This window comes from Centrocercus urophasianus, unplaced genomic scaffold (genome assembly GCF_019232065.1).
Source record: "Centrocercus urophasianus isolate 14NV4802_14NV808 unplaced genomic scaffold, USGS_Curo_1.0 seq_22, whole genome shotgun sequence".
Classification (NCBI taxonomy): Eukaryota; Metazoa; Chordata; class Aves; order Galliformes; family Phasianidae; genus Centrocercus; species Centrocercus urophasianus.
The window spans coordinates 16,858,454-16,873,396 of NW_024884778.1; the positions used below are offsets into that span (position 1 = coordinate 16,858,454).

General features: G+C 60.6%; 3 protein-coding genes across 6 annotated transcripts; 2 read left to right on the forward strand and 1 right to left on the reverse strand.

Moving 5' to 3' along the window:
* The first annotated feature begins 1,134 nt into the window (after nt 1-1,134).
* Nucleotides 1,135-7,872, forward strand: LOC122162984 (maestro heat-like repeat-containing protein family member 7). The gene is made up of 22 exons (XM_042823794.1): nt 1,135-1,253; nt 1,348-2,180; nt 2,522-2,732; nt 2,828-2,944; nt 3,113-3,192; nt 3,320-3,440; nt 3,554-3,640; nt 3,909-4,013; nt 4,146-4,326; nt 4,424-4,533; nt 4,754-4,903; nt 5,044-5,198; nt 5,297-5,444; nt 5,659-5,840; nt 5,923-6,060; nt 6,225-6,339; nt 6,491-6,628; nt 6,792-6,968; nt 7,097-7,252; nt 7,432-7,533; nt 7,606-7,711; nt 7,799-7,872. The coding sequence occupies exons 2-22, from the start codon at nt 2,098-2,100 to the stop codon at nt 7,861-7,863; spliced, it is 2,727 nt and encodes a 908-aa protein (XP_042679728.1). The 5' UTR covers nt 1,135-1,253; nt 1,348-2,097; the 3' UTR covers nt 7,864-7,872.
* Nucleotides 7,873-7,922: 50 nt separating this feature from the next.
* Nucleotides 7,923-14,073, forward strand: IQCF6 (IQ motif containing F6). 4 transcript variants are annotated; one of them, XM_042823761.1, is made up of 3 exons: nt 7,930-7,994; nt 10,352-13,579; nt 13,655-14,073. In XM_042823761.1, exons 2-3 carry the CDS (start codon nt 13,568-13,570, stop codon nt 14,039-14,041), a joined length of 399 nt encoding a protein of 132 aa, XP_042679695.1. In that variant the 5' UTR covers nt 7,930-7,994; nt 10,352-13,567; the 3' UTR covers nt 14,042-14,073. The 4 variants fall into 4 exon arrangements, with proteins under 4 accessions (XP_042679694.1, XP_042679696.1, XP_042679697.1 ...); XM_042823760.1 differs by having other exon boundaries at nt 7,923-13,579; XM_042823762.1 differs by lacking the exon at nt 10,352-13,579 and having other exon boundaries at nt 7,923-9,961.
* LOC122162985 (metabotropic glutamate receptor 2-like) lies at nt 9,483-12,588 on the reverse strand. Its single transcript, XM_042823795.1, has 4 exons — nt 11,745-12,588; nt 10,119-11,182; nt 9,767-9,947; nt 9,483-9,556 (listed from the first exon to the last, which is right to left on the reverse strand). Exons 1-4 carry the CDS (start codon nt 12,586-12,588, stop codon nt 9,483-9,485), a joined length of 2,163 nt encoding a protein of 720 aa, XP_042679729.1.
* Nucleotides 14,074-14,943: the final 870 nt, after the last annotated feature.

The window sequence follows — 14,943 nt, forward strand, 5'->3', positions numbered from 1 at the left end:
AGCGATGCTTTGGCACCTAAGGACGGGCCTTAACGCAACGCTCCTCAACGAGCAGCCGCTCTCGCAACTGACGGCCCCGCCCCTGCCAGAGCCTTTTGTAGATGGCGGAACCGGGCGCGGCCGAGTCAATCGCGGGCTTCAATCAGGTCCGACCCGCGCCGCTCGTCTGCACGGCGCTGCGGAGGGCTGCGAGGCCGCGGTTCTCGATCAGGTCCGCTCCAAACGGACGCGCTCCGGTCCTGGGACTCCCGCGGCTCTGGCTGCAGCCCGGCTTCTAACACCGCTTCTGGTTCCCCGGTTCTCGGTAAACCCAATTCCAATTATTCGCTGCTTCTGGATTCCGGTTTAGTCTCCAAAATTAGGGTGGCAGACATTCAAAAATGATTCTTTGGTCCCTCAGATTTTGAGTAGTAATAACAAACACAGATCTGTGTCTAAAGCTGTAGATCTCAACCATAAAAATTACTATTTTGGCATTCATGTGAGTAGAGAATAGCATTCAGGTTTTGGGCTCCAGAAATAAGGCTTAGAACACTCCAAACGGGTGCTTAAAAGGTAGTTCGGGGCTGTAAAAAGGAGAAATTCAGCTTAAAGAAGTCTCACCTCAAAAGGAAAAAAAAAAAAAAGTGTTTTTCAACAAACAGAAGAAAAAAAATGGTTATGATTTTTGAAATAAAGCTTTAAACCCGCCGGAATCAGGCTTCTGACATTAAATTAAAGATGCAAACTCTAGTGAATAAGATTTGGGCTGTACAGCTCTGGGTACGGACCCTCAAACAGAGCTTCGGGCCGTAAAGACAAGGCGCCAGCAGCCTCAGAAAGAAGGCTTTGGACTTCAAACGGAGGCTTGAGACTCGGACACCAAGAGGAGCCCTTCGCTCACCAGAGCCGCCCCAGCCTCACCTCACCCCTCCCGCAGCCGCTCTCGCCCTGACGGCCCCGCCGCCGCCGCCTCCTTTTCGATGGGGCGGAAGCGGGCGCGGCCGAGTCAATCGCGGGCTTCAATCAGGTCCGACCCGCGCCGCTCGTCTGCACGGCGCTGCGGAGAGCTGCGCGGCCGCGGTTCTCAATCAGGTCCGCTCCAAACGGACGCGCTCGGGTCCCGAGAGCCCCGCGGCTCTGGCTGCCGCCCGGCTTGTGGGCAGTAATGCCGCTCCCGCTGCGCTGGCTCTCGGTAAACTCAAGTCCGCCGAGTCGCTGCTTCTGGATCCCGGTTCTCTCAGGAAGCGGCCTCCATCCGCCACTTCCACCAGGTGCCGCTTCGAGATCCCTGTCTCTCCGGTATCCCCGTAGAACCCGGTTCCCCCTTAGAGTGCCAGTTGGCTTCACCAAAGCTGTGTCCTCAAGGGTGAGATGTGTCCAAGGAGACCATCCTTGAGTACTGCAGGATGACTGGGATCCAAGACCCTGTCGTCTCTCCTGTGGAAAGGGTCCTCTGAACTGCCTCTTCCTCCAGCTGCTCAAATATTTCTGAAAGTCCTGTGGTCCCAAGCACTGGAAGTAATGGAGAAGGTGAAGAAGTCTCTAGTCAGGTGAGGCTGGAGGCCCTGGGCTGGTGTCTGCATGGGGTGATTTTTAAGCCTGGCAAGAGCTCATTCACCAGCTTGTAGTACTCCCCATTTGGGGCTGCCCTGACATACAAAACACAGCTTTTCCTGGTGTGCAGGAGAGCCCTATTGTGTATTGTTGCCACCAACAGGCACACAACCCAGTCTGTGCAGTGTTGCTCTCAGAAAAGCAGAGCAGGACTCTCCAGGCTGGGGGAATTGCCTAAGCACAGTGATCGTGGCTTGGGATACACAGAGCAGAGGGATCACCACCTTGAACAGAAGAATTCTGTGTTTCCCTCCTGTGTCCTTCTTGGGTGCTGTTTCCTGGTAGACTTCTTTCTGGTTGAAAGGGTAGGAAAATTGCCAACTCATTCTTCTGATGGGAGAAGGGCTGAGATAAGGATGGAAAGGTCACTCGACAGTCACCACCATGGGCAAAATATACTCAGCTTGGGGAAGATTAATTGAGTTTATTGCTATCTGAGAACAGCACAGTGAGAACTTAAAGCACAAAGTCCAGGCAACTTGCCACATAACACCAGTCACAATGCTGGGAGCAGCTGGGTCAGCGCTGATGGGGCTTGGAACTGGGGCTTTGGCCCAACAGACACAGCAGACGGAACGGAGCTGGTTTGTATTGCAATGCCAGGAGCAGCTCTGACTGTGCCATTCTGGGTGTTGCTGTGTGAGAAGGAAGGGCCAGGCAACATCCAGGGGTGCTGCTGCTGCAGCTGCCTCCGGTCAGGGGCTGGTGGTGGGGATGGGAGCAGTCAGAATAGGGAGCACTGCCAGTGCAGGCAGAAATGTGTTCAGGCCCACACCAGGACCCCACTGGGCTGTGGGGCCATCCAATGGTAAAAGGAGAGGTGCTGAGCAGAGGGGGAGGGGGTCAGAGAGGTGGTGCTGGTACTCGGTGACATCTCTGCCCTGCCACAGGGCAGGAGCCACATCTGCCCATCTCCTCTCGGCAGGATGGAACGGAGACGCCCCAGCTGCCCCCAAGAGGCCTGGCCAGAGAAGCTTATGGTATCGCAGGTCTCCAGGCTCCAGTGGGGTTCTGATGAGGTGTGTGAGGTGCAGGTGTCCTTTGGCCCAGGTGAGCGTCCTTCTGCCTCGGACATGTCACCACAGGAGGAGGATCCCCTGAGCTGTATCCATGCCTGCTGCACACGCAGACCCCAGGTAGTGGGCACTCTGTGCTTCCCTGGCTGCCCCTGCCCGGCCGTGCCCAGCTGGTGCCCTGATGCCAGCACCCGTAACTCCTCTCCCTGTCTCAGACAGAGTCACAGAAGCTGAGCTTTCTGGCCTCCGTCCGCGCTGTCTGCGAAGCGGAGGACTGCGGTGCCCATTACCGGCTGTGCGTCTGCCCTCTGGAGGTGGCGCAGTGCATTGAGGTAAGGGGAGCACCGCAGGGCCGGGCGGTGGGCACAGCCCTTCCCACCGCGGGGTCTCTGGGGAGCCCCAGGAGCTGGGAGGGGTGCTGGGATGGGGTGCCGGGGCTCCGTCTGCCAAACAGGGCGCGCCGCGCCGTCCCGTCCCTTCCCGTCCCACCGTGCCCTCAGGCGCTGCTGCAGGAGGAGCCCGCCGAGCGCCTGGACACGGAGCTGCGGCAGCAGGCCATGAGCGCCGTCGCCGCCATGAGGTACCGCCCAGCCCAGCGCCGGCCAGCGTGGTGGCACCGGTCCCGGCCGGGGGCCCTGAGCGGGGCAGGCAGCGGGGCGCAGGGTGCCGAGCGGAGCATCGCGCCTCCGCCCTCTCTCCCCTTACAGCAGCGCGTGGCCGCTTCCGGAGGAGCGGAAGAGCGGCCTCCTGCGTGCCTGCCTCAGCAGCGTCCTCCGCCTCCCTCGCCACGAGGACGCGAAGGACCTGGACGCTGCGCTCTACACGGAGGTGCGCACGGGCTGGGCCCTGGGGACGCGTCCTGGGCACCACCGCCGGGATGCCGCTCTGCTGCCAGCAGGACGCAGCAGGGACGGCCGCCCTGACCGCCGTCCTCCTTGCAGACCATGGAAGCCCTGCACCGCCTGCTGCAGGGACTGGTGGGCAGCGCAGGCACCTCTGTCCTCATGGAGCTGCAGAACATCTTGGAGGTCTGGCTGCGGCAAGGCTGGGATTCGCGGCGACGGTTCAAGCCGTAAAGGGGGATCCACGCGAGATCTCCCCAGGGCCAGCTGCGGGCAAGGGGTGCCGGCCCAAGACCGGCCCTTGTGGGGTCAGAGGGGTGGGTGGGGATCGGCGGGAAGGCGGCGGGGCCGCAGCAGGACAGGGATGAAACACCCACCCCCACTGCAGCTGGGGAGCGAGAAGAAGGACGAGCGCCCCGTGCTGTGGGCACACCGGCAGCTTTTCTCTCCACAGCTCCTGCTGCCCTTCACCACGTGCCAGCTGGCAGCCGTGGAGGAGAGGGCCGTGGCGTGCATTGGCAGGCTGCTCGCCTTCAGCAACACCTGCTCCTTGCCCAAGGTAGGGAGCACACAGCTCCAGCACCCCATCCTGTCTAGCCAGCTGGAGCCCACCTGTCTCCAGGCTTGCACAGAGCTGGGCTGGGCCCTGCTGCTCTGCTCAGCTGTGCATCTCTGCTGTGTCTCTCCCCAGGTGTGCTCCTGCTTCATGGGAGCTGTGGTGCTCCGGCATCACTGCACAGAGAACCAACGCTTCCCTGTGCTGGGGAAGCTGGCCGGGCAGCTGATCCTGTGCTGCACCTCCACTGATGAGGGGACCAGAGATGAGGCAATGAAGGCTGTCCATCAGCTTTTCATTTTCATCGCCTCCCAAAGTGAGAGGAGTTGTATTGGGCCAGGTGCCCAGGTTGGCCCTGGCCCAGCCCTCAGGTGCCCAGGCCCCTCACTGACATTGTGTCCGCTTCTCTCCAGGAGTGTGGCTGTGGAAGAAGGATCCCAAGAAGCCACAGCTCCGGGAACGCTGGCAAACACTGTTCTACGAACACGTTTCCCAAGAGAACAATGCCAGCAAAATCTTCAGGGTAAGAAGAGGAAACCCTGAGCCCGCAGGAGAACCCAGGCCTGCAGTGACAGGAAGAGTGCAGGCACTGTCCCCAAGCAGCCCTGGTGCCCGTGGGGCCCTCACACTCTGTACCCCAGGCATCACCCAGCCCAGCCCCTGCTCCCAGCTCTCCTGAGGCGCCCGCACAGCCAAGCAGCCCTGCAGGGGATGAGTCGTCCCTCCTCCCCTTTCTCCCACAGATGTTCCTGAAATACCTTCAGTACCCTGAAAGGGTGAGCATCTTCCTCACAGCCATTGAGAGCATGACAGCGCCGAGCCTCCACAGCACCGAGCTGGCTGCCCACATGGTGGACGTGCTCGCAGCAGAGGCTCGCTTCCCTCCAGGGCAGGTGGGAACCTGCGGCTGCCACAGCTCCCGCCCTCGGGGCTCTGCCCCATTCCTGGCACCGCGTTTGGCCAGCAGGCAGCACAGGGGACGGCAGCAGAGCCCTGCTCCGGTGCCTTTCCATTCTCACGTGTCCCCCTCCAGGTGCGAAAGATTGTGAAGACGATCTACGGCAGCCTGCCTTCCATTGAAGCTGAGCCGGCTCTTGAAAGCCTGGGCAGGGCCCTGCTCGTGCTGGCCGGCAAACACCCGAGGGAGATGGTTAGCAGCCTGCTGGGCTGCTCCCCCACCTGCACCAGGTCCGGGGCCCACGGCCCTCAGGGCTCCTCTCCCCTCCTCGCCCCACGGCCGTCAGCCAGGCGGGGGCAGCCACGCTGACAGCCCTGGGGACCCGCAGTGTCACCGTCACCATGTGGAGGGAAATGCTCTCGGAGCCCTCAGCTGTGGAGAAGGTGCTGCAGGAGCTGCTCCAAGTGCTCACAAACCATTCTCTGCGGCACATGTCTACATTCACTGGGGACAGGCCACGTGTCCTCGCCCTGGCTGTGAGTTCCTCACTCACCCAGCTCAGCTGAGCCCCTTCTCCCCTTCCCTGTCCACTCCCAAGCCTGGTTTCTGCCCTGGGGCACTGGAACACACTCCTAGACCTGCCTGGTGCTCTGGGGGTGTCCCTCTCCATTTGTCCCTCCATTCCCACACCTCTTGAGGTGGGCTGGAAACCTGGGGGATGGGACAAAGACAGCGTCCGGGTGCTTTCAGCAGGCAGCGAGGACCATCCCTGAGATACTCCAGCTGCCTCTTGTCATGAAGGAGGCCGAGGCCATTTTCCCCCAGCTCTTCCTGGCCCTCCTCCTGCAAGTGTCCTTCACCACGGAGCTGACACTGCAGGAGGTGGAGATCTTCTGGGAGGAGCACCGGCAGCACCAGCTCACTCCCATCAGGTGCCACATCCCCGTCCCCCCGCTGCACCCAGGACCTGGTGCTGGGGCTCCCGATGCGACTCGCACCCTTCTCCACCTGCAGGTCCGCGGTGCAGGCCTTGAAGGTGCTGCTCTGCAGCGTGGGCCTCCAGAGGCAGATGGAGGCCATCCAGGAGCAGGGGGGCTGGGACGCGCTTCTCAGCACCGTCACCCACCTCCAGGGCGTGCAGGTGGTGGCCAGGTGAGAGCCCTTCCTTGTGGTGTCATGGGGAGTCCCCAGCTCTCAGACAAAGTGCTGCCACAGCACACAGCCTGTGGCCCCTGGGGCACTGTGGCAGCAGAGCACGGCCAGGAGAGCTGTGCCCGCCCGGCTCAGGGCTGATGGTGCCTTCTCATCCCTGCCAGGGTGATGAGGGAACTGCCTGGTGCTCTGCGTGACCCCATCTTCCATCAGCTGGTTGAGCTGCTTAGCACCAAGCTGTGCTCCTGGGAGATGGTGGCCATGGTCTTCCTCGTTGAGGTGAGCAACAGCTGCAGAAGCAATGAACGTGGAGCTGCGGGACCTCCACAGCAACCCTGCTGCCTCCCTCGGGGCCAGGCCTGGCCGTGCCCTGCTGTCCTTGCCCCGAGCTGGTGGTAGGACTCAGCACTAAGAGCCGCGTGTGTTGCAGATGCTGGAGGGCGTGGACCCCAGTGAAGAGCTGCACCGCGTCGTGAGCCTCTTCAACACCTGTCTGCAGAGCCAGAGCGTGGGCACGCAGCAGCTGGTGCTCAGGAGCATCCTGGAGCTCAGCAAGAGGCCGGACGCGGTGAGCAGGAGCAGCTCTCTGCCCATCAGCTGCCTGCTGCCCCGGGGCTGTGTGGGACCGCCCTGCCTGCCTGCACCGTGCCGTGATGACGAGCCAGTAGGGAGGCTGCAGCTGGAGCCGTTCTGCCCCAGCAATGGTCTCTGTTGGGCTGTTTTTCCCGCAGGCGAGGAAAATGCTCGGCCTGCTGCCGTGCATCATGGAGCAGCTGCAGGATGCAGACAGCGGCGCCCGCGCCGTGGCCCTGCCAGTGCTCAGCACCCTGCTGCGGCTCCTGGAGAGGGGGAAGCTCAGCCTCGTGGCTCTGGAGCTGGCCGGCAATCTCCCAGTGCTTTTTGAGGACGTAAGGGGAGCAGGGAGCCCAGCTTGCTAGGGATGTGGCCGTGACCCCAGTGTCCCCACGCTGGCGGAGCTGGCCCTGCTCACAGTAGACTTGGAGCTGACATTTACATCCTTCCTTCCTCCTCGCAGGAGTCCGGCACGGTGCGCCAGCTCTCCATGCACCTCTTCCTCGACACGCTGAGCTTTGTGGAGGGCAGAGAGAAGAGGAAGATGCGGAAGGAGGTGTACAGGAGCCTGGTCCCGCTGTATCTGCACCTGCACGACGAGGAAGAGAGCGTGGCCAAGGTGGGAAGTGTGTTCATCTGGGGGAGGGCGGCGCTGCCCCTGCGGTGCCCCCCAAACACAGGGGTGCTGCAGCCCACGGCAGCGTCAGCCCTGCAGCTGCATCCCCCCTGCGGAGGGGCTGCGAGGATCGCGGGCTCTGCCTCTGCTCGGACTGCAGTGGCATCTCAGCCGTTTGGCAGGCCTCCCAGAAAGCCTTCCTTGGTGCCACACGGTTCCTGCGCTGGAGGCGGCTGCAGCGGCTGGCAGAGGTGGCGCAGTTCTGGCAGATCGGCGAGTGCCTGGTACGCGCGTTCCCACAGCCCAGGCCGGGCTCAGTTCTGCTCCGCGCTGACTCCGTGCCCTTTTCTCTCCAGCTGGTGGAGAGGAGGAAGAGCGCAGCGCAGGACTACCTGGGCCAGAGCCTGCTCTACCTACAGAGCCCGCAGGAGCCCCTGCGGCGGGAGGCCGTGAGGTTCATCGGTGAGCCACGAGACTGAGCTTCCCCTGTGCCCGGCCCTCCATGCTGCACACAGGGAGCAGCCGGGGTCGCTGAATATATGACCGCAGAGCTCGTTGGGAGGCACGAGAGCACGACGGCGCGGACCAGGCGGTGGTGGTTCGGGCGGCGCTGACCCCGCGGGACGGAACCCGGCGCCCTCCGGCGGCTCGGCGGCGCACCGCGCACCGCTGCGCTCCGGCGGGGCTGGGGGACCCTGCGGCTCGTGCCCAGAGAGGAGGAGGGTTGTGCGCCTGGAACGTCGGGGTGAGCGACTTTTTACAAGGTCTGATAGGACAAAGGGTAACGATTTTAAACTGAAAGGGGAGATTTAGGTGAGATGCTAGGGCTAAATTCTTCACTCAGAGGGCTGTGAGGTGCTGGCAGAGCTGTGGGTGCCAACCTTGGAAATGCCCCAGGACATGGAGGGGCCCTGGGCAGCCCTAGCTGGGGGACAATCAGACCATGGCAGGAGTGGGGCTGGGGGCTGGGAGGTCCCTTAGGACACAACCATGCTGTGATTGATTAGCCAGGAGCTGGGCAGGGTGCATCGCTCTGGGCTTTATGCATGGCTCAGTTGCACTTTTTGAGGCAGGAGAGGCTCCCCGGGGTTCTCTGCATCACCACCTCCTCAGGCCACAGATACTTGCTATGGTGACAGGACTGGTGCCACGCAGAGCCACACGCTGTCACCAGTGGTGCTTGGCCATATTCCCATGTTTTCACAAACCTTTGATGCAGGAAGGAAGGTGGGAGGCAAATCCCATCCCAGGAGGTTGTAAGTACCCGGGGGCCACCTGTGTGCCTTTTGTGCCTGGGGTTTTGCATCCTGCACAGGACCCTGCAGTGTGCTCACAGCTACTGCTCATTGTCAGTTCTTGCAGGGCCTCTACTGGCTGCATCCAGCTCACCAAGGAGCAGCGCACGGCATCAGGCACAGTGGCATCATGAGCCTAGGAAAGCACACAGAAGTGCAGCCAGGCCCCCACCTCTGTCCTGGGCACACATGGGGTCCTTCTGAGGCTCAGCCAGCCCTGGGGAAAGGCAGAATGCATTTAAAAAAAAGAAAAGGAAAAAAGAAAAAAACCACAACCAACAAAAGAACACTTTATTTACATAAATTACAAAAAAAAAAAAAAAAAAAAAAAAAAGAGGAATCTTGGGCACAGAAAAAATCTACTCTTAAAAAGGGCTCAGCCCCCTGGGGCCCCATCACTCAACAGTCCTCTGAGGCCCTCTCCAGGTGCTGCTGGGGTCTGCAGTGCCCCAAGGCATGGAGCAGGTGTCTGGGGAGGCCCCTGTCCCTCTGCCACCATGGGATGGGAGCATGCAGAGCTCCTCAGGGACAGGGCCGTGGCTGGGAGCCTGCAAACCCAGGAGTAAAAATGAAGAGGAAAACAGAAAGTGCCACCGGTACAGGTGTGGGGGTCCGGGTGTGCTGGGGAGGCTGGTGTGGTGCCTGGCTCATCTGAGGGGGTTGTGACATTGAAGAGAAAGTGGGGTGAGTGAGGGCAGCGTGCTCTGCGTGGAGGAGGGGTATGGTGGGCCGTGGCTCAGGGCTAGCAAAGCGTGATGGACAGTGCAGCTCAGTGCAAGGGAGCTGGGAATGGGGCTATGCACCACTGATGGGCACGAGGGATGAGTGCTGTGATGCTGAGGCTGGGCTGAGGGCCACCTTCCTGCTCCTCCAGCCCCTACGCTGGGGCTGCTGCTCCCTGTGAAGGGATGGGCTGGGGCATGGCCTCCCCCCAGCCTTCACAAGGACGACATCGTGGAGTCTACTGCCTCGCGGCCATTGCACACTGTGGGCACGTACTGTGAGGCCGAGCCTGGTGGGGAAAGGCACCAATTATGAGAGGGGGGATCCAGCAGCAGCCCCCACCTGGGGTATCCCAGTGCAGTGACGGACCCCCAGGAGCAGCTCTTGGGTGGAGGACTTGGGATACAGCAGCTGATCCCTTGGGTGCTGCAGCACCCCTACCTCCTGCTCCGCAGGTCCCCCTCCCAGCTGTCCCCCTGTCCCTCCCCAGCCCAGCTGCACTCACCGTGGGACTGGCTGGAGCCAGCGGCCGCCATGCTGAAGCGTGCCGTGCCCACGCGGTGGCTGGCCACATTCTTCTGTGGCTGGAAGAGGATGATGTGGAGCTTGGGAGTGAAGAGGCAGCCGAGGACCACCGTGCCGCTGAGGCTCACTGAGATGCACATGGTGGTGGTCTGCACCTGGAGGCAGAGGGGTGAGCGTCACGGGTGTGGTAGCATCACACACCCAGGCAAGAGCGTGGATGGGGCCCTCATCAGCCCTTCCCCAGACCCTCCCAGACCTGTGCTGCCCCGGTCATGCGGGCTGCTCTGGTTGGGCCCCATGGGTATCCCCAGAACTCAGGCTCTTACTCGGTAGTCGCTGGAGGTCACGTAAAAGATGGGCAGGAAGGCCAGCCAGATGATGCAGGTCGTGTACATGGTAAAGCCAATGAACTTGGCCTCATTGAAGTTTTCAGGGCATTTCCGTGTCTTGAAGGCGTAGACCGTGCACAGGACAATCAAGAGGACGTTGTAGGTGAGCGAAATGAGCATGTTGGAGTCACGGTTGTTGCACTTGAGGGTGACAATGTACCTCTTGTCAGGCTCGGTCTCCTTGCCTGTACCAGGGGTCTCCACCAGGAGCCAGATGATGACGATGATCAGCTGGCAGGAGATGAGGGCCATGCAGATGACCACCTGTGATGTGGGGCTGATGAAGCGAGGGCGCTGGACCCCCTCCTTCACCCCGCTGAAGATCCTGGCGATGCGATTTGTCTTGGTCAAGAGGGCCGAATAGCAGACAGCAAAAGATGTGCCCAGCCCCAGGCGCCGGAGCGTGCACACCTCGGTGGAAGGCTTTGCAATGAAGATGAAGGTCATGCTGTAGCACATGAGGACCCCGGTCAAGAGAATGTAACAGAGCTCCCGTCCAGAGGCCTTCACAATGGGAGTGTCATTGTTCTTCATGAAGACACCAAAAACAAAGAGAGTGGAGATAAATCCCAAGCAAGAGATGGTGACGGGACCGATGGCCCAGACATCTTTCCAACGGATGTACTCCTGGGGCAACTCGTAGCAGCCATTCAGGGTCTCATTGGGCCAGTAACCCAAGCCACAGTCCATGCAGGTGAACTCATCCAGCAGGTACTCGTAGGGCTGGCAGGGGATGCAGATCCAGCAGCAGATGTCTCCCGGCTGCATGCTTTTGATCTCGTTCTTCTTGCATGGATCACTGCACTGGGACACTGGGATGGATACCTCTGCCCAGGGGATGAGGCTGGTGTTGAGGATGAGCCCCTCGGCCCAGTAGCCCACCTTCTGGTACCGGTACCGCCCATCCATGTGGTGATAGTTGAAGATATTGTAGCGCCCAATCCCGTCACCGTAGCGGTCAAATCGAACAACGCTCTCAGTGTCTGCTGGCCTGAATGGAGCTGGAGAGATGAGAAATGGAGATGGTCACTGCCTGGACCGCTGGCCCATGGTGTGGGATCACACTCGCTCCCACAGGGATGCACCGAGGAGACACAGCCCACCATGGCCAAGAGGCTATTTCCAACCTGTCCCCTTGCCCCTCATGCCTAGAATGCAGCATTATTATTTGGGATTGTGAGAGTAGTGGTGCATAATGCTCTCACCATGGTTGGCAGCCTCTAGCCATGCTGCAGGGCAAAGCAGGGGGGTCTGCATAGCCGTGCAGTATCACTGCCCCCCAAACCTCCATGGCTCTGAGTGGTACATAGGGCTCAGCCCAGAGGGGATGATGGTTCTGACTGACCCCAGAGCTGTGGGCTCCTGATTGAGGCTCTCCCTCCAGCTTAGTCCCTGAGAGGTGACTAAATCAATCACAGAGCAAGTGGCTGAAGTCTCCAAGGAGAGACTGAAACCTCAAGGAGGAGGTGGAACATTAGAGTGAGAGTGTGACCTCCTTGATCCTCCCTGCCCCTCCACCCATTCGGCTGTGCAGCCAAGCCCCGTCTCCACCTCTGGACTCACCATCAAAATTAACATTGAGCATGAAGTCCTTGTAGAACCTCTTGCCATTGACAGGCTTCATGGAGTCGCAGAGCTTGGTGGTGTTGGGGCACAGCGCTCGGTGCATGTTGTGAAGCGAGTGAGCCATGGCGTAGACCGCATTGACCACAAAGGTGATCTTGGACTCTGGCTCAAACTTTCCCGTCTTTAGGGAGTGCCGGCTGCAGTCCTGCATGTGAAGGCTGCACTTGAACTTTTGCTCCCAAAACTCCCGAAACCAGGGATTTCGGCTGTTATTGTAGGGATGGAGGTTGAGGAAGTATGCGGCGAACTCCTGGATGGGGTATGCTGCCAGCTCGATGGTGATGGCTCCCTCCGCCACCGCCTCGCTCCCCGCCACCACGCTCTCCAGGGCTCCCCACCCATCGCTGGCCACCCATACGAAGGAGACATTGGCTCTGTGGGCGGCTGCCAGCAGCTCCCGGGCGTCCTCACTGCGTGTGAAGAGCACGACCACCTTGGCATTGGGCTTCTGCAGCAGCGCCCGCACCACGCCGTCGTAGGTCTTCTTGTTCATGGAGCGTCCCACCTTCTCCGAGGTGGCGATGCAGATGTTGCGCATGCGGGCTTCTTGCTCAAAAGCTTCAATGCCCGTCTCGCCGTAGTCGCCCTCTGAGGCCACCGTGGAGACGTAGGTCCAGTTGAAAAAGCGGAGGATCTCCGACATGGCTTTGGCTTGGTAGAAGTCAGGCGGGACGGTGCGGGCGAAGTAGTCATAGCGAGACTTGTCGCTGAGTTTGGCACTGGTGGAGGCGTAGCTGATCTGCGGGATCTGGAAGAGCCGCAGCAGGTTGGCGACCTGCATGGGGGGGAGAGGTGAGCACAGCCAGACATGACGCCATGAGAGGCATCCCCTGAGAGCATCCACTCCTAGACACGGTGGGTGGCTGACTAACGGGCAACCCCCATCTGGAGGCTGGGGGAACCCAGTGCCCTGCAATCTGATGGACACAGGTCGTCCAAGCCCTCAGTCCTGTGTTGGAACTGTGGTTGTCCCAGAGCCAGGGTGTAATGATGTTCCCTGGGCATCCTTCTGAGGGCAGGATGGAAGAGGTGATGGGGAGGTCCCTGTATGTCCATGACCACCAAGGGCTCTAGCACTGGAAAACCTGGCCACATCCAGCCCTTGATGCCTGGCACAGGGCCTTGGGATCATGTATTCACAGAGGTTTCTCACTCTGCAATCCCAGTGTGTTCCTACTCCTTGCAGCCTCCACTCCTTTCTTTTTTTTTTCATTATTATTTTTATTAATATTTTATACTCCCCCCTCTGAGATTAAGGTTGGGAGTAAATAGATTCATGGCAAACACCGATACTCCACCGCAGGCGAACGGAGCGATGCTCATCCGCGAGGACAAAACTGGTGCCCGCAGGGCTGGGGGGACACAGTGAGCACTGTCCCACTGAGCCCTGTGGGCCAGGCAATGCAATTGACTGCTGTGGCTGCTCTTTCCCCTCGTTATCTTCAAAAAGGAGAGAGCCCTGCTAATGAGGCTGTTAGAAAACACGGCTCTCGCAGGCCGCACGCAGCTCTGCTTCCTATGCAGGAGATGCAGCTTAATTAACGTGGACAAATGTTTTTAGCTGCAAATCACCCTAATGGCACAGAAGTCCCAGAGGGCAGTGATGCTGTGGGGACACTGGGGGATGTGGGGCTGTCACCGTCTGGTGACTGTCGCACTGGGCGGCCCGGGACCATGTGGGGTTTTCAAGGCCATTCTGACATCAGGAGGTGTCGCTGCCCCCCGTGGACATTCTGTACCCAACCACGCACCTGGGACCCATGGAAACGCATGTGAGCTCCCTGGGAATAGCCAATCCCTAAATCCTATCCCAACCCACTGAGGCCACCCGTGCTCTGTCCCCACAGATGGAGCCCGACACGGCCGCGGCCATGGCCATCCAGGCGTGGTGGAGAGGACAGCTGGTGCGGAGGGCACTGCTGGTGGCGGCCAGCAGCGCACGGCGCATCCAGGGCTGGTGGCGACGTGTGGGCAGCCAGCGGAGGGAGCAGCAGCGCCTGTGGGTGCTGGCAGAGTACATCAAGCTGGAGCGAGCCATTGTCCTGCTGCAGGCTCAGGTCCGGGCGTGGGTGATGCGGACGGAGTACAAACGCTGCCAGGAGGCCGCCCGCACCATCCAGACCTGCTGGCGGGAGTACGTGCAGCGCCGGGCTGGAAACTGCACCAAGGATGTGGATCTGCACATTGACATTGTCCTGGGTATTCCGGGTGACTGTGGAACCCAGAGTGAATAAAGCACCATCCCCACGGAGGGATGGCCACCTTGCGTGGGTGCTGACCCCTCTGTTTGTGGCCAGTGGGGCTACAGCAGCAAACAAATGGCTCCATCCAAGGGGCTAATGCCCCCCTGCTGATCCTGGGGATGGGACAGTATCCCACGGCATAGGGCTGGCATGCACCCACCTAGCCCCAAGCAGCCTGGACTGGTTACTTTCCTTAGCAGATGCTGAGCTCCCTGACACACAGCCCAGCAAAGAAGTAGGGCCGAGGGAGAGGATGGGCTCCGTGCTCCCCACCTCCAGGAGGTTCCCCCCCGGTGAGGGCTGAGGTTTGGCAGCCCTACAGCCGGTAAATGCCCTCTGCCACTTCTGCCCACAGCCCAGGCTCTTATCTTGCAAGGGGTACCTGGATGGAAACATCGCTGTAGGAACCCCCGATGACACCAGTGATGGCTGTGGGCACGTCATCATGGACAGCATAGGAGCCATCGGGGCAGATGTGCTCGGAGCCGTCCACTCTGGTCAGGGATGCGCGGACGAAGTCGAGCGACTGCTCGAGAGCATAGGTGTCCTTGGAGCAGGTGTCCAGGATGTGGGCACCCAGTCTCACCCCCGGCAGGATGCTTGGGTCCTTGTTTATCTCATCCAGTGCAAAGAGCATGGCCTCGAGGCGCTGGATGCCCCGGTGCTCATTGATTTTGCCACAGTCTTCGCTCCCCACTCCTTTCTCATGGATGGGGAAGAGCCCCCCGATGACCAGGTCCCCTTCAGTGCTGATCTCCTTCTTGCTGTGGCTGGAGCCGTGCCCAGCAGCCAGGCAGGAGGCCAGGTGCATCAGCCAGAGCCAGGCGGCAATGGGGACCGCCATGGGGTGTGCTGGTGCTGGCTGGGGATCCACACGCCCCATGTCACCCAGC